The 17,790-nt window shown below is 54.6% G+C and overlaps 1 protein-coding gene across 1 annotated transcript in view; it reads left to right on the plus strand.

The window, feature by feature from the left end:
* The window catches only part of MYO1D (myosin ID), a 236,232-nt gene that overhangs the window by 125,858 nt on the left and 92,584 nt on the right, over positions 1-17,790 (plus strand). The window contains 3 exon segments of the mRNA XM_068167175.1: positions 485-708; positions 1,640-1,784; positions 9,128-9,232. Of these exon segments, the coding sequence (XP_068023276.1) occupies positions 485-708; positions 1,640-1,784; positions 9,128-9,232 (474 nt within the window).

Here is a 17,790-nt window from a genome sequence, read left to right on the forward strand (position 1 = left end):
CCCTAACATCCTCTGTTGCTGTGATCTGTGTCAGCTGTGTCCTACCAGGAGGGTCCTTGTGCACAGGGAAGAGGAATTGTCTTCCCCATGTGTGGAGATGACCCTGGCTGACTCTGTGCTGCCACTAGGTCCCTTCCAGCCCCTAACATCCTCTGATCCTGTGATCTGTGTCAGCTATGTCTTACCAGGAGAGTCCTTGTGCACAGGGATGAGGAATTCTCTTCCCCATGTGTGGAGGTGACCCTGGCTGACTCTGTGCTGCCACTAGGTCCCTTCCAGCCCCTAACATCCTCTGATCCTGTGATCTGTGTCAGCTATGTCTTACCAGGAGGGTCCTTGTGCACAGGGAAGAGGAATTCTCTTCCCCATGTGTGGAGGTGACCCTGGCTGCCACCAGGTCCGTTCCAGCCCCTGACATCCTCCGTTGCTGTGAGCAGAAGCCCTTCCTGCTGTGCACTGAGTCGATGTCTGCGCTGCCTCCTAGGTGTGGAGGGGCACGCTGGCCCGGCTGCGCTACAGGAGGACGAAGGCTGCCCTCACCATCCTCGGCTCCTACCGGCGCTACAAGGTCAGGGCCTACCTGCGGGAGGTGCTGCGGCGCTTCCAGGGCGTCAGGCACATGAGGGACTACGGCAAGCACCTCCAGTGGCCAACCCCCCCCAGGGTCCTGCACCGCTTCGAGGAGGCCCTCCAGAGCATCTACCACAGGTGGGCAGCAGTCTGGTTGCTGGAGAGGAGAGGGATGGGATGGGATGGGATGGGATGGGATGGGATGGGATGGGATGGGATGGGATGGGATGGGATGGGATGGGATGGGATGGGATGGGATGGGATGGAATAGAATGGGATGGAACAGAATAGAATAGAATAGAATAGAATAGAATAGAATAGAATAGAATAGAATAGAATAGAATAGAATAGAATAGGGTAGGGTAGGGTAGGGTAGGGTAGGGTAGGGTAGGGTAGGGTAGGGTAGGGTAGGGTAGGGTAGGGTAGGGTAGGATAGGGTGGAATGGAATGGAATGGAATGGAATGGAATGGAATGGAATGGAATGGAATGGAATGGAATGAAATGGAATGGGATAGCATAGCATAGCATAGCATAGCATAGCATAGCATAGCATAGCATAGAATAGAATAGAATAGAATAGAATAGAATAGAATAGAATAGAATAGAATAGAATTAACCAGATTGGAAAAGACCTCAGAGATCACCAAGTCCAACCTCTCCCCCAGCACCATCTGAGCAACTAAACCATGGCACCAAGTGCCTCATCCAGGCTCTTCCTAAACACCTCCAGGGATGGGGACTCCACCACCTCCCTGGGCAGCACATCCCAGTGGCCAATCTCTCTCTCTGTGAAGAACTTTCTCCTCACCTCCAGCCTAAACCTCCCCTGGCACAGCTTGAGACTGTGTCCTCTTGTTCTGCTGCTGCTTGCCTGGGAGAAGAGCCCAACCCCCACCTGGCTCCAACCTCCCTTCAGGGAGTTGCAGAGAGCAATGAGGCTTCCCCTGAGCTTCCTCTTCTCCTTGTCCCCTGGCATCTCCAGCCCAGAGGTGTCCTCCTGCTGCCCTGGCAGCAGCCCCCCCAGTGTGTGGTGCAGACTGTGGAACTGACTGAGGCCTTTGGTGGCAGGTGGAGGGCAGGGGAGCTCATCCGGAGCGTCCCACCAGAAGTCCTCCCCCAGCTGAGGGCCAAGGTCGCTGCCATGGAGGTGCTGAAGGGTCACAGAGCTGACATTGGCCTGCAGAGAGCCTGGGAGGGGAATTACATCGCACTGGTGAGTCCAGGGGAGCCACCAGGGGCTGGGGCTTTGGGTGCTGAAAGGGTGGACAGGTGGCTGTTGGCTTCCTGGGAGGGAGAAGCCCTTTGGAATCTCCTCTGTAAGTAGGTTTCAGAGTCAGAGACTCACAGAGGGGTAGGGTTGGAAGGGGCCTCTGGAGAGCATCCAGTCCAGCCCTCAGGCTGGAGCAGGGTCACCTAGGGCAGGTCACACAGGCACACATCCAGGCAGGCCCTGAGTGTCTCCAGAGATGGAGACTCCACCACCTGTCTGAGCAGCCTGCTGCAGGGTTGTGCCACCCTCAAAGGACAGCAGTTCCTCCTCCTGGCCAGATGGAGCTTCCTGTGCTCAGGGTTATGCCCTTTGCCTCTTGTCCTCTCACTGGAGACCACTGAGAAGAGTCTGGCCCCATCCTCCTGGCACCCACCCCTGAGGTATTTGCAAGCACTGCTCAGATCCCCCCTCAGCCTCTCTCCTCCAAGCTCAGCAGCCCCAGAGCCTTGGACCTCTACTGCTCTAGCTGGGACTCTGCACACTGAGCCCAGCCTGGGCATCTCCAGCAGCCCTGACAGAGTGCTGCCATCAGCTGCCTCCTCAGATGGCCAGAGCCAGGAGAGGCCTGGATGTCATCATAGTATCCTAGTATCAGTCAGGGTTGGAAGGGAGCACAAGGATTAGCCAGTTCCAGCCCCCCTGCCATGGGCAGGGACACCCCACACTAGATCAGCCTGGCCACAGCCTCAGCCAGCCTGGCCTTAAACACCTCCAGGGCTGGGGCCTCAACCACCTCCCTGCACAACCCAGTCCAGGGCTTCACCACTCTCATGGGGAAGAACTTCCTCCTCCCCTCCAGCCTCAATCTCCCCACCTCCAGCTTCATTCCATTCCCCCTAGTCCTATCACTGCCTGAGAGCCTGAGCAGTCCCTCCCCAGCCTTCTTGGAGCCCCCTGCAGATCCTGGAAGGCCACAATGAGGTCACCTCAGAGCCTTCTCTTCTCCAGACTCAACAGCCCCAACTCCTTCAGTCTGTCCTCACAGCAGAGCAGCTCCAGCCCTCTGCTCCTCCTCCTGGCCCTGCTCTGGACACCTTCCAGCCCCTCCAGATCCCTCTTGCCATAGGGGCTCCAGAACTGGAGGCAGGACTCCAGGTGGGGTCTCCCCAGAGCTGAGCAGAGGGGGAGAATCACCTCCCTTGCCCTGCTGGCCACACTTCTCCTGCTGCAGCCCAGGCTCTGCTTGGCTTTCTGGGCTGCAAGTGCACACTGAGAGCTCCTGCTGAGCTTCTCCTCCCCCAGCACCCCCAAGGCTCTCTCCTCAGGGCTGCTTTCCAGCCAGCCCCTGCCCAGCCTGCATTTGTGCCTGGGATTGCCTCCAGCCAGCTGCAGGACCTTTATTAGAATAAACCTTTATTAGAATAAACCAAACCAGGTTGGAAGAGACCTTCAAGATCATCGTGTCCAACCCATCAACCAATCCAACCCACCCAAACAGCTAACCCATGGCACCAAGCACCCTGTCAAGTCTCCTTCTGAACACCTTCAATGACGGCGACTCCACCACCTCCCCGGGCAACCCGTTCCATAGCGCAATCACTTTTTCTGTATAGAACTTCTTCCTAACATCCAACCTGAACCTCCCCTGGCGCAGCTTGAGACTGTGTCCTCTTGTTCTGGTACTGGGTGCCTGGGAGAAGAGACCATCATCAGCCTGTCTACAACCTCCCTTCAGGTAGTTGTAGAGAGTGATAAGGTCACCCCTAAGTCTCCTCTTCTCCAGGCTAAGCAGCCCCAGCTCCCTCAGCCTCTCCTCACAGGGCTGTGTTCCAAACCCCTCACCAACTTTGTTGCTCTTCTCTGGACTCGTTCCAGCAAGTCAACATCCTTCCTAAACTGAGGGGCCCAGAACTGGACACAGTACTCGAGGTGTGGCCTAACCAGTGCAGTGTACAGGGGCAGAATGACCTCCCTGCTCCTGCTGGCCACACTGTTCTTGATGCAGGCCAGGATGCCATTGGCCCTCTTGGCTGCCTGGGCACACTGCAGGCTCATGTTAAGCCTACCATCAACCAGCACCCCCAGATCCCTCTCTGCCTGGCTGCTCTCTAGCCACTCTGACCCCAGCCTGTAGCACTGCATGGGGTTGTTGTGGCCAATGTGCAGAACCCGGCATTTGGATGTGTTAAATCTCATGCTGTTGGATTCTGCCCATCTGCCCAGCCTGTCCAGGTCCCTCTGCAGAGCCTCTCTACCCTCCAGCAGATCAACTCTTGCCCCCAGCTTGGTGTCGTCAGCAAATTTACTGATGATGGACTCAATGCCCTCATCCAGATCATCAATAAAGATGTTAAAGAGCACAGGGCCCAGCACTGATCCTTGGGGCACACCACTAGTGACTGGTTGCCAGCTGGATGTGGCACCATTCACCACCACTCTCTGGGCTCGGCCCTCCAGCCAGTTCCTAACCCATCGCAGTGTGCTCCCATCCAAGCCATGGGCTGACAGCTTGGCCAGCAGTTTGCTATGGGGGACGGTGTCAAAGGCCTTGCTGAGGTCCAGGTAGACTACATCAACAGGCCTCCCCACATCCACCAGGCGGGTCACCTGATCATAGAAGGAGATCAGGTTGGTCAGGCAGGACCTGCCCTTCCTAAATCCATGCTGGCTAGGCCTGATCCCTTGGCCATCCTGTACGTGTTGTGTTATTGAACTCAGGATGACCTGTTCCATGATCTTGCCTGGCACTGAGGTCAGGCTGACAGGCCTGTAATTCCCTGGCTCATCCAACCGGCCCTTCTTATGGATGGGCACCACGTTGGCCAGCTTCCAGTCCTCTGGGACCTCGCCAGTGAGCCAGGACTGCTGGAAAATGATGGAGAGTGGCTTGGCCAGCTCATCTGCCAGCTCTCTCAACACCCTAGGATGAATCCCATCTGGTCCCATGGACTTGTGGGGATCCAAGCTGCTAAGGAGAGTTCCAACTACCGCCTCATGGAACATAGGGAAACTGTGCAGCTCCCTGGCTCCTTCTGCTAGCTCTGCAGACCAGCTGTCAGGAAGACGTTCTGCCCTTCTAGTAAAAATTGAGGCAAAGAAGGTGTTAAGTATCTCTGCCTTTTCCTTATCCTTGGTTACAATGTTCCCCTCCGTATCCACCAAGGAGTGGAGGTTTTCCTTCCCCTTCCTCTTACTATTAATGTATTTATAGAAGGACTTTTTGTTGTCCTTCACAGTAGAGGCCAGTTTAAGTTCCAAGTGTGCTTTTGCCTCCCTAATTCTCTTCCTACAAGACCTAGCAACATCCTTAAACATTCTGTGGGTTGCCTCCCCTCGCTTCCAAAGGTGATACACCCTCTTTTTTTCCCTCAGTTCCATTAAAAGTTCATGAACCATCCAGGCTGGCCGTCTGCCCCGGCGGCTCATCTTCTGGCACATTGGCACAGCCTGTCCCTGAGCCTTCAACAATTCTTCATTGAAGTAGGTCCAGCTCTCCTGGACCCCTTTGTTTTTAAGGGCTTTATCCCAAGGAACCCTCTGAATTAGTTCCTTGAGTAACCCAAAGTCTGCCCTCCGTAAGTCCAGAGTGGAGGTCTTCTTGCTGCCCCTCTTGGCTTGACCAAAAACCGAGAATTCAATTATCTCGTGGTCACTGGACCCCAAACACCCTCCGACCACCACATCGCCCACCAGTCCTTCCCTGTTGGTGAAGAGGAGGTCAAGCATAGCCTTGCCCCTGGTAGGCTCTCGCAGCACCTGGGATAAGAAGCTGTCCTCCATGCATTCTAAAAACCTTCTAGACTGTCTCCTCTCTGCCGTGTTGAGTTCCCAGCAGATGTCAGGCAGGTTGAAGTCACCCATGAGAACAAGGTCCGGAGATCTTGAGACAGCCCTAAGCTGCCTATAGAATGCTTCGTCAACATCTTCCTCCTGGTTGGGTGGTCTATAACAGACTCCAACTAGGGTGTCTGCCCTGCTGGTCTTCCCTCTAATTCTTATCCACAAGCATTCAACCCGATCGTCCCTAGTCTCCATCTCAATGGCATCTAGTGCCTTCCGGATGTAAAGGGCCACCCCTCCACCCCTTCTTCCTCGCCTGTCTCTCCTGAAGAGCTTGTAACCGTCAATTGCAGCGCTCCAGTCGTGTGAGTCGTCCCACCACGTCTCTGTGATGGCAACTATATCATAATTTTCCTGCTGCATCAAGGCTTCCAGCTCCTCCTGTTTGTTACCCATGCTTCGTGCATTAGTGTACATGCACTTCAGCTGGGCTGCTGGTTTCACCTCCAACTCTAGCTTGTCGCCCAGACTCTTGTCTGAGAGGACTCTCTTCAGCCCCTTCCCCCTTCGAAACTAGTTTAAAGCCCTGTCGATGAGACCCGCCAATTCCCTACCCAGGATTTTTTTATCTTTGGGGGACAGTCCGTTCTCATATACAGTGATCTTTCCCCTTCTCTGGGACAGATGTACTCTATCTGTTGCCAGCTGGCCTGGTGCAGTGGAAAGTTTCCCAATATCAAAAAACCCAAAATTCTTTTGACTGCACCAGCCTCTAAGCCACTTGTTAACTATAGCTGCTGACCTGTTCCTTACTGTATTCCCTCCTGCAGTTAAAGGTATTGATGAAAAAATTATTTGTGCCCCTGACCCCTCAACCAGGTCTCCCAGGGCCCTGAAGTCATCTTTGATAGCCCTGGGAGTTCTGGTTGCAACATCATCATTCCCTAACTGCATAACTAGTAAGGGGTAGTAGTCAGAGGGCTGTACCAGTTTAGGCAGCCTACTGGTAACATCATTAACTTGGGCTCCTGGCAGACAACAGAGTTCCCTATGAGATGGGTCAGGCCGACATATAGGGCCCTCCATTCCCCTCAGAAGGGAATCACCAATAACAACTACCCTCCTCTTTTTATTGAGGGAACAGGTCCTGATGCCAGCAGAAGACTGTTTGACCTTAGGCTGCTTTGCCTTAGGCTGTTTAATCTTAGGCTGCTTAGCTTTAGGGAGAACCCCAGATGGTGTGTCCTCCGGCATCAGGACCACCTCACCCTCAATTTCCAGTGCTCCATATCTGTTTTCTAAGAGCAGTGGGGAAGGTGAGGGGAGGCAAGGAGGTTTAACTTTGCGTCTTTTGAGAGTAACCTGCGTCCATTCACCTCTGCTTTTTGAATAACCAGCCTCTGCTGGGGGAGCCTGCAGAGCCTGCTTACTCCCATTCAACTCTTTCCTCTTCTGATTCTGATTCACCTCTTTCCTTTTTTGGTCCATCTCCTTCCTCCTCTGGTTCATCTCTTTCCTCCTCTGGTTCATCTCTTTCCTACATTTCCTTACATTTCTAAGGCTAGCAAACTTATCCCTCAGTCTGGCCACCATATTAAGTAGATAGTCAACCTGCTCACACCTTATACAAGAGTTGCCCCCACTACCCTGCGTCTCAAGGGCCAGGCTCCAGCATTCTCTACAGCCAGATACCTGGACAGCTACCTGCTTCTGTTCTACCTCCGTCTGGGTCGACACTGATTTTTTAAGGGAGATTTTGCTGCGAGTTACAACCATGGCTGTCCCTGGCCACAGCACCTACTGCCAATTTAAAAACAAAAAAAAAAAAAAAAAAAAAAAAAAAAAAACCAAAAAAAAAAAAAAATGGGCGGCGCGTGAGCGTACAGGAGAATACGGACCCTGCCCTTGCTCTTGTTGCACCTCCTGAGGTTGGCTTGTGCCCACCTCTCCAGCCTGCCCAGCTCCCTCTGGATGGATCCCTTCCCTCCAGCTGTCTGCTGCCCCACACAGCTTGGTGTCATCAGCAACCCTGCTGAGGCTGCACTCAGTGCCACTCTCCATGGCACCCACAGAGATGTTGAACAAGCCTGGGCCCAGGGCTGATCCCTGAGGGACTCTGCTTGTGCCTGGCCTCCCCTGGGCCATGGAGCCATGGACAGCCACTCTTTGGGTGCTGCCATCAAGCCAGTTCTGTATCCATGCAGTGGTCAGCCATCACACCCATGTGTCACCAGCCTGGGGACCAGGATGTGGTGGGGACAGTGTCGAAGGCTTTGCTCAGGCCCAGGAAAATGACATCAGTTGCTCTCCCCTCAGCTGTTGATGTTGTCACCTGCTCATAGAAGGCAACCAGGTTGGTCAGGCAGGATTTGCCCTTGGCAAAGCCATGCTGACTGTTCCCAATCACCTCTTCACTATTCTTCTGAGCCAGCAGTGCTTCCAGGAGGATCTGCTCCATGATCCTTCAAACTGACCTTCTGGACCTAATGGGCTGATGAGAAATGGGTTGAAATGAAAAGGACCAAAGCAATCCTCTCCCTCCAGGCAGGCTGCAGTGCTGCCCCTCAGCCCAGCCCTCCTTGCAGCTCTTGCTCTGTGCAGGGTTTCAGAGCACACAGAGCTCCCCATGCTCTGCCTGGGCACAGGCTGGAGGGAGCCTTTCACTGAATCATAGAATCAATAAGCTTGGAAAAGACCTTTGAGATCACCAAGTCCAACCTCTCACCCAGCACCATCTGATCAACTCAACCATGGCACCAAGGGCCTCATCCAGGCTCTTCCTAAACACCTCCAGGGCTGGGGACTCCACCACCTCCCTGGGCAGCACATCCCAGTGGCCAATCTCTCTTGCTGGGAAGAATTTCTTCCTAACATCCAGCCTAAACCTCCCCTGGCACAGCTTGAGACTGTGTCCTCTTGTTCTACTGCTGCTTGCCTGGCAGAAGAGACCAACCCCCACCTGGCTCCAACCTCCCTGCAGGGAGCTGCAGAGAGCAAGAAGGTCTCCCCTGAGCCTCCTCTTCTGCAGGCTAAGCAACCCCAGCTCCCTCAGCCTCTCCTCACAGGGCTGTGCTCCAGACCCCTCCCCAGCTTTCTTGCCCTTCTCTGGACACCTTCCAGCAGCTCAACCTCTTTCCTAACCTGAGGAGCCCAGAACTGGACACAGGACTCCAGGTGTGGCCTCAGCAGTGCAGAGCACAGGGCACAAGGACTTCCCTGCTCCTGCTGGCCACACTCTGCCTGCTGCAGGCCAGGATGCCCTTGGCCTTCTTGGCTGCCTGGGCACACTGCTGGCTCCTGTTCAGCTGCTGTCCACCAGCACCCCCAGGTCCTTCTCTGCCTGGCTGCTCTCAGCCACTCTGCCCCCAGCCTGTAGCTCTGCCTGGGGTTGGTGTGTAGCCCCTGGCACCTGGACTTGTTCAGTGCCATCCTGTTGGGCTCTGCCCATCTCTCCAGCTGCCTTTGCAGGAGGCAGTGTGGCCACCAAGCTCCCTGGGCCACCATACTGTGGGTGATTGGCCCTGCAGTGGGCAGGAGGAGTGATGTGCCTGTCTTTGCTCTTGCAGAAGGCAGAGAGCCCTCAGGCCACAGGCTCCTTCATCCCTGTGGCCAACGAGCTGAAGCGGAAGGACAAGTACATGAACGTCCTCTTCTCCTGCCACGTCCGCAAGGTAAGAACCTGAGCTGGGCAGCAGGCAGGCTGCAAGCTCCTGCTCACAGCACCACAGCATGCCAGGGCCTGGGAGGCACCCAAAGAGATCCTCCTGTCCAACCCCCCTGCCAGAGCAGGAGCAGAGAATCCAGCCCAGGTCCCACAGGAACACATCCAGGCAGGGCTGGGAAGGCTCCAGAGCAGGAGACTCCACAACCTCTCTGGGCAGCCTGCTCCAGGCCTCTGGGAGCCTCACAGTGAGGAAGCTTCTCCTCAGGTTGAGGTGGACATCAATACCATCAATATCTATTGACATCAATACCATCAATATCTATTGGCATTGATATTGATTGACCTCAATAACATCAATACCTATTGACATCAATAGCTGTTGACATCAATACCATCAATATCTATTGATATTAATGACCTCAATATCTATTGACCTTAATATCTATTGCCCTCAATAACATCAATATCTATTGACCTCAATAGCTGTTGATATCAATACCATCATCAATATCTATTGACATCAATGACATCGATATCTATTGACCTCAATATCTATGGACCTCAATAACATCAATATCTATTGACCTCAATAACATCAATATCTATTGACCTCAATATCTGTTGACCTCAATACCATCATCAATATCTATTGACCTCAATGACATCAATATCTATTGACCTCAATAACATCAATATCTATTGACCTCAATATCTATTGACCTCAATACCATCATCAATATCTATTGACCTCAATGACATCAATATCTATTGACCTCAATAACATTAATATCTATTGATATTAGTGACATCAATATCTATTGGCATTAATAGCTGTTGACATCAATATCATCAATATCTATTGACCTCAATATCATCAATATCTATTGACCTCAGTAACATCAATATCTATTGACACCAATGGCAGCCTGCTCCAGGCCTCTGGGACCCTCACAGTGCAGAAGTTCCTCCTCATGTTCACAGGCTCACAGGATGCTAGGGGTTGGAAGGGACCTTCAAAGAGCTTCCAGTCCAACCCCCCTGCCAGAGCAGGAGCAGGGAATCCAGCCCAGGTCCCACAGGAACACATCCAGACAGGGCTGGGAAGGCTCCAGAGCAGGAGACTCCACAACCTCTCTGGGCAGCCTGCTCCAGGGCTCTGGCAGCTCACAGTGCAGAAGTTCCTCCTCCTGCTGAGCTGCAACCTCCTGTGCTGCAGCTTCCTTCCATTGCCCCTTGCAAGTGAGAAGAGCTCAGGTGCTCAAGGTGACACCTGGGGAAGCCCAGGGCAAGTTGCAGCAGGTCCTCACTCGCCAGAGTGGAGCAGGAGCATGGTGGTTGTTCCTCATTCTGCAAACATCCTGTGTAGCAGCACCAAGATTTGTTTTGCAGCACTGTGACCCTCACTGGGTGTCCAGACTTTTATGCTTCTAGCAGTGAATTATGTTATCTGAATAGTAATGGCATGGAACCATGGAGTGGTTTGGGTGGGAAGGGATCTGCAAAGCTCATCCAGGCCAACCCCCTGCAGCCAGCAGAATGAAGTAGTCACAGCACTGGGCAGAGACCAGGCTTGGCTGCAGCTGCTGGGCCCTTCACCACCCACTGAAGCTGCTCCTGACCTCAGCACAGCACAAACAGATTCTTTGGGATGCTGGCTATGGGCTGGGGGAAGAGTTTGGGGTTGAGGGCTGTTGTTATTGTCATTCCCCACACACAGAGGAGTGAACAAACCAAGGTCTAAGGTGACTCTAACAGCCACAGGACCATGGAATGGTTTGGGTGGGAAGGGACCTGCAGAGCTCACCCAGTGCAGCCCCCTGCAGCCAGCAGGGACAGCCCCAGCCAGGGCAGGCTGCTCACAGCCCCAACCAACCTCCCCTGCACTGCTGCCAGGCATGGGGCAGCTCCCAGCTCTCTGGGCAGCCTGGGCCAGGCTCTCCCCACCCTCACTGCCAAACATTTCTCCTTCTCTCCACTCTCAAGCTCCCTCTTGCCCTTTCCAACCATCCCCCCTTGGCCTGTCCCATCAGGCCCTGCTCAAAGCTCTGTCCCCAGCTCTCTGCTGGGCCCTTGAAGCACTGCAAGGCCACCAGGAGGTCTCCAGCCTTCTATCAGTCTGGATGAAAGCAGACAGCTCTTGTTGCTCTCCAAAGGGAGAAGTCTCAGTGGAGAATTCTTCACCTTCCCCATGTGCTCTTCAGGAGCCTGGTTGGGCAGCTGGGTGGTGGTTTGGGGGAATGTTGGGGTCTGGGTGAGTGGTTTGAGAGAATATTGGGGTCTGGTTGTGGTTTGAGTGACTGTTGGGGTCTGGGTCATGATTTGAGAGAATATTGGGGTCTGGGTGAGTGGTTTGAGTGACTATTGGGGCCTGGGTGACTGGTTTGAAACAATGTTGGGGTCTGGGTGAGTGGTTTGAGTTACCATTGGGGTCTGGGTGATGGTTTGAGTGACTGTTGGGGTCTGGGTGAGTGGTTTGGGAGAATATTGGGGTCTGGGTGATGGTTTGAGACAATGTTGGGGTCTGGGTGAGTGGTTTGAGACAATGTTGGGGTCTGGGTGAGTGGTTTGAGTGACTATTGGGGTCTGGGTGATGGTTTGAGACAATGTTGGGGTCTGGGTGATGATTTGAGTGACTATTGGGGTCTGGGTGAGTGGTTTGAGATAATGTTGGGGTCTGGATGATGATTTCAGTGACTATTGGGGTCTGGGTGAGTGGTTTGAGTGACCATTGGGGTCTGGGTGAGTGGTTTGAGACAATATTGGGGTCTGTTGTTAGGATTAAGGGAGGCTCAGGTGAGTCTGAATCCAAAGCTGCTCTGCACAGCCTTGCAGCAGTTTGGCTGGAACCTGTGTCAGGGACAAGAGGCTGCAGGAGAATTCCCCTCAGCTTTTTGCCCTTTAGGCTGAAACCCAAACAGTTCCTTTTCTGCTGCATTTCATCAGCTGGTGCCCAACTGTTGCTGTTCCCAGCTCAGCTGGAGCTGCTGCACCAATCCAGTGCTGAGGTCTGGAAGATGTGGTTGTAGGAAGTGTTGCTCAGAATAGGAAGGGAATGACGTGAGGAGATCCCTCAGGGGGTGGCATGCAGGGCTGCCATGTGGGACTTAGCCCTGCTGCCTCTTACACAACTCCTAAGCTTTTAAGTCCTTACAGTGCTCTGCCTGCTCCTGAGTCAGCTCTGAAGGACAATGTCCTGTGCAAGCAGAAGGTGTGAGCACAGATCCACTCCTGCTCCTGCTCAGGAATGCTCAGCTGCTGTTCAGTTACTGCTTAGGAGCTGCTCAGTTGCTGCTCAGGAGCTGCCCACTTGCTGCTCACTTGCTGCTCCAGAGCTGCTCAGTTGTTGCTTAGTTGTTGCTCAGTTGCTGCTCAGCAGCTGCTCAGCTGCTGTTCAGGAGCTGCTCAGGAGCTGCCCACCTGCTGCTCAGCTGCTGCTCAGTTACTGCTCAGGAGCTGCTCAGAATTTGCTCAGTTGCTGCTCAGGAGCTGCTCAGATGCTGCTCAGTTGCTGCTCAGATGCTGCTCAGCTGCTGCTGAGTTGCTGCTGAGTTGCTGCTCGGAAGTTGCTCAGGAGCTGCTCAGTTGCTGTTCAGTTGCTGCTCTGGAGCTGCTCACTTGCTGCTGAGTTGCTGCTGAGTTGCTGCTCAGGAGCTGCTCAGGAGCTGTTCAGCTGCTGCTCAGTTGCTGCTCAGATGCTGCTCAGTTGCTTCTCAGGAGCTGCTCAGCAGCTGCTCAGCTGCTGTTAGTTGCTTCTCAGGAGCTGTTCAGTAGCTGCTCAGCTGCTGTTCAGTTGCTGCTCAGTAGCTGCCCAGTTGCTGCTCAGTGGCTGCTCAGCAGCTGCTCAGCTGCTGTTCAGTTGCTGCTCAGGAGCTGCCCAGTTGCTGCTCTGGAGCTGCTCACTTGCAGCTGAGTTGCTTCTCAGGAGCTGTTCAGCTGCTGCTCAGTTACTGCTCAGTAGCTGCTCTATAACTGTTCAGTAGATGCTCAGTTGCTGCTCAAAAGTTGCTCAGTTACTGCTCAGGAGCTGCTCAGAATTTGCTCCGTTGCTGCTCAGGAGCTGCTCAGTTGCTGCTCTGTTGCTGCTCAGGAGCTGCTCAGAATTTGCTCCGTTGCTGCTCAGGAGCTGCTCAGTTGCCGCTCTGTTGATGCTCTGTTGCTGCTCAGGAGCTGCTCAGTTACTGCTTTGTTGCTGCTCAGTTGCTGCTCAGTTGCTGCTCAGGAGCTGCTCAGCTGCTGTTCAGCTGCTGCTCAGGAGCTGCTCTGTTGCTGCTCTGTTGCCATTCAGGAGCTGCTCAGTTGCTGCTCAGGAGCACAGAGCCTTCCAGCAAGGTCTGAGCAGTTGTGTTGGGCTGCAGGTGTCTGATGGAGGCGCTGAGCACACAGCCAGGCCTGGCCTCTGCACCTCTGCTGCTGTGTTTGCTTGCAGGACAAAGCTGCTTTCTGCTGGGCTTTGGTGCACTGCTGCCAGCACCTCGGTAACAGAAGCAGCCTGGAGCTGGGGTGGTTGTTGGCTGCCATGGAGTGCCTGGGAGGTTAGGTTCAGGGCTTTCAGAGGTGAAGAAAGCTTTAGCTTAGCAGCAGTGATTAAAGGAAGGAGCTCAGCTGAAACCTGCAGAGACTGCCAGGCTGGAGACTTGCAGCCTGCCAGGTCTGAATTCTCATGTGTCAATGCTAGCAGAGAGATCAGGATGAATCCTGTGCTGCCTGCTTGGCTGGAGATGCCTTTGGGTGGCTTTTGAAGCCACCAGTGAAGGAAGCACACCCAGGAGTGAGGCAGCAGAGCAGGAGCAGAGCCAGCAGGGCCAAGGTGAGACAAGCAGAGCTGCAGCCACCAGCACAGGCCTGCAGGAAGCCTTGGGGGACCTCAGCAGGCACAGGGGAGATGCTGCCCAGGCACCCCCCCAGCTCTGCCTGAAGCTTTGGGATCCTTAATGCTTTTTCTTTGTCCTTAAGGATCTCTGTTAGACAGAAAAAATAGAGTGGAATGGAATGGAATGGAATGGAATGGAATGGAATGGAATGGAATGGAATGGAATGGAATAGAATAGAATAGAATAGAATAGAATAGAATAGAATAGAATAGAATAGAATAGAATAGAATAGAATAGAATTAACCAGGTTGGAAAAGACCTCAGAGATCATCCAGTCCAACCTCTCACCCAGCACCATCTGATCAACTCAACCATGGCACCAAGGGCCTCATCCAGGCTCTTCCTGCACACCTCCAGGGATGGGGACTCCACCACCTCCCTGGGCAGCACATCCCAGTGGCCAATCTCTCTTGCTGGGAAGAACTTTCTCCTCACCTCCAGCCTAAACCTCCCCTGGCATAGCTTGAGACTGTGTCCTCTTGTTCTGCTGCTGCTTGCCTGGCAGAAGAGCCCAACCCCCACCTGGCTCCAACCTCCCTGCAGGGAGTTGCAGAGAGCAAGAAGGTCTCCCCTCAGCCTCCTCTTCTGCAGGCTAAGCAACCCCAGCTCCCTCAGCCTCTCCTCCCAGGGCTGTGCTCCAGACCCCTCCCCAGCTTTCTTGCCCTTCTCTGGACACCTTCCAGCAGCTCAACCTCTTTCCTAACCTGAGGAGCCCAGAACTGGACACAGGACTCCAGGTGTGGCCTCAGCAGTGCTGAGCACAGGGCACAAGGACTTCCCTGCTCCTGCTGGCCACACTCTTCCTGCTGCAGGCCAGGATGCCCTTGGCCTTCTTGGCCCCCTGGGCACACTGCAGGCTCATGTTCAGCCTTCTATCAACCACCACCCCCAGGTCCCTCTCTGCCTGGCTGCTCTCAGCCACTCTTCCCCCAGCCTGTAGCACTGCCTGGGGTTGCTGTGGCCAAAGTGCAGCCCCTGGCACTTGGCTGTGTTCAGTCTCCTGCCCTTGGACAAATCCACTCACCCAAGTGAGTGATAAGGCCTCTAGGGTGATGGTGGTGCTGAGGAGGCAGGTAGGAGCACTTCTCCTGCAAGAGAGGGATGGAACCAGTGCAGTGTGGCTGCTGCTGGCCAAAGTGCAGCTGTGCAGGGCCTGTGCTGATGGTTGAGATTGGCAATCTCAGCACAGCTCCACCTGTAAAACCCAAATCCAGCTTGGGAGGTGGCTGTCCTTGGGAGGGAGCAGTTTGTCTGCCTTCTGGTATGGCCAAGAAACATCCAGGCACCCCTGAAGGCAGCACAGCAGAGAAGACAAACAGTGCTGAACTTTGAAAGCTAACAAGATGAAGATTTGACATTTGAAGGTGCAGCATTTCATGTTCCCAGCCAGGCTCTGCTGCAGGGGAGCTGTGAGGCCTGAGATGTGCACAGCAGCTTTGCAGCCTAAGCAGCACTGAAGAGTCTCAGGGAGCCTGGGAGGGACTCCCTGCTGAGCCTGCAAGAGCAGAGCCCTCATCTGACAACTGCCAGCCTGCTGCTTCCCTGCACGGGAAGCCATTGGTGTCCTAAGCTGTCTCTGTGAAGCAGAGGAGTTGCCTGGGATCAGAGACTGCTTTGGGCTTTCACTTTCCACCCATCCCCCCTTGTCCTGGCATGGGGCAGCTCCCAGCTCTCTGGGCAGCCTGGGCCAGGCTCTCCCCACCCTCACTGCCAAACATTTCTCCTTCTCTCCACTCTCAAGCTCCCTCTTGCCCTTTCCAACCATCCCCCCTTGGCCTGTCCCATCAGGCCCTGCTCAAAGCTCTGTCCCCAGCTCTCTGCTGGGCCCTTGAAGCACTGCAAGGCCACCAGAAGCTCTCCCTGGAGCCTTCTCCTCTGCAGGCTGCCCAAGGCCAACTCTCTCAGCCTGGCTCCCAGCAGAGGGCTTCCAGCCCTGCCAGCACTGCTGTGGCCTCCTCTGGCCCTGCTCCCCCAGCTCCCTGTCTGTGCTGAGGGCTCCAGAGCTGCCCCAGCCCTGCAGGGGAGGTCTGAGCAGAGCACAGCAGAGGGCAGAATCCCCTCCCTGCCCCTGCTGCTGGGGCTCAGCCCAGGGCAGGGCTGGCTCTGGGCTGGCAGCACTGGGTGCCAGCTCCTGTCCAGCTCCTCACCCTCCAGCACCCCCAAGCCCTTCTCCACAGGGCTGCTCTCCAGCCCTTCCCCCCCAGCCTGGAGTGACACCAGGGCTTGTCCTGCCCCACATTTCTCTTGTCAAACCTAAGCTGTAGCCTTCTGCCTCTTACCCATCAAGTGCCTGCAGCTCTCAGTGCTGGGGGGCAGGAGAATTTCTTCTGCTTGCTTCAGTCCTCCCTTTCCTTAGTTACATTTCCTTTTGTTCTTATCTCTTTGCTCTGTGTGCAATCTCTAATCCCCCACAGAACCACAGAGTGGTTTGGGTTGGAAGAGACCTTTCTATGTGCCTGTGTCACCCCAAGTGTTATTTGCACAGCTGTGGCACTTGGTGCTGGGCTGCCCTGGTGCTCAGGGCATTGCAACTGGAGCCACCTGCACTGCAGGGATCTTTGTCACATTCCTTACACCAACCCTGCTCTGCTGGGGGGCTGCAGGCTGAGGATTTCTTTCTCAGCTGCAATTTGGCTCATGGGAGGCTTTAGCAGAGTTACAGCCAGGAAAGCAATGCAGTGTGAGGTGATGTCACTGCTTCCCTCCAGCCATTCCCTTCCCAAAGCTGCAGCCCCCAGGATGAGGCTGCTGAAGCTCATTCCTGCTGGAATTTCATCACTCAGCTGATTTGGGGATTCTGGAGCAAGAAAAAATCATAGAAGCACAGAAGGGGTTGGGTTGGAAGGGAGCTCAAAGCTCAGCTAGTGCCAACCCCCTGCCATGTGCAGGGACACCTCTCACCAGCACAGCTTGCTCAGGGCCTCATCCAGCCTGGCCTTCAACATCTCCAGGCAGGAGGCAGCCACAGCCTCCCTGGGTGACCTGTGCCAGTCTCCCCACCCTCACCATTTCTTCCTCCTCTCCAGTCTCAATCTCTCCTCTCCCAGCTCAAAGCCATTGTTCCTCATCCTGGCACTCCCAGCCCTCATCCAAAGTCCCTCCCCAGCTCTCCTGGAGCCCTTCAGGTCCTGGAAGGTTGCTCTGAGGTCTCCCTGCAGCCTTCTCTTCCCCAGGCTGCACAGCCCCAACTCCTTCAGCCTGTCCCAATAAGGGAGCTGCTGCAGCCCTCTGATCCTCTTTGTGTCCTCCTCTGGCCCCTCTCCATCAGGTCCATGCCTCTCTTGAGTTGGGGTCCCATAGCTGGGCCCAACACTGCAGGTGAGGTCTCAGCAGAGCAGAGCAGGGGGGCAGAATCCCTTCTCTGCACCTGCTGGCCATGCCCAGGATGCAATTTGCCTTCTGGGCTGCCAGTGCCCATTGCTGGCTCCCATCCCCCTGCATCTGTGCCATGCAGTTGATGCCTTCTGGTTACTTTTGGAGGACAAGGAGCAGGAGCTGTTCCCTCTGGACTGCAAAGGCTGCAGGCAGCCTGAAGTGCTACAGAGCAGCCTTGGTGTTAAAGGCAGCCTGGTATCCATCCTCCCTTGACTTGCAAGGTAAATAGCTCCAGGGGAGAGAGCAGCTGTGGAGGTAGGAGAATGAGGGGGCAATGGTCTGCTCTGGGCATGTTGGAGGGCAGGAGCTGTGAAGGCAG

Source organism: Melanerpes formicivorus, unplaced genomic scaffold, assembly GCF_026170545.1.
Source record: "Melanerpes formicivorus ecotype bairdi unplaced genomic scaffold, bMelFor1.0.p_v2 SCAF_113, whole genome shotgun sequence".
Lineage (NCBI taxonomy): Eukaryota > Metazoa > Chordata > Aves > Piciformes > Picidae > Melanerpes > Melanerpes formicivorus.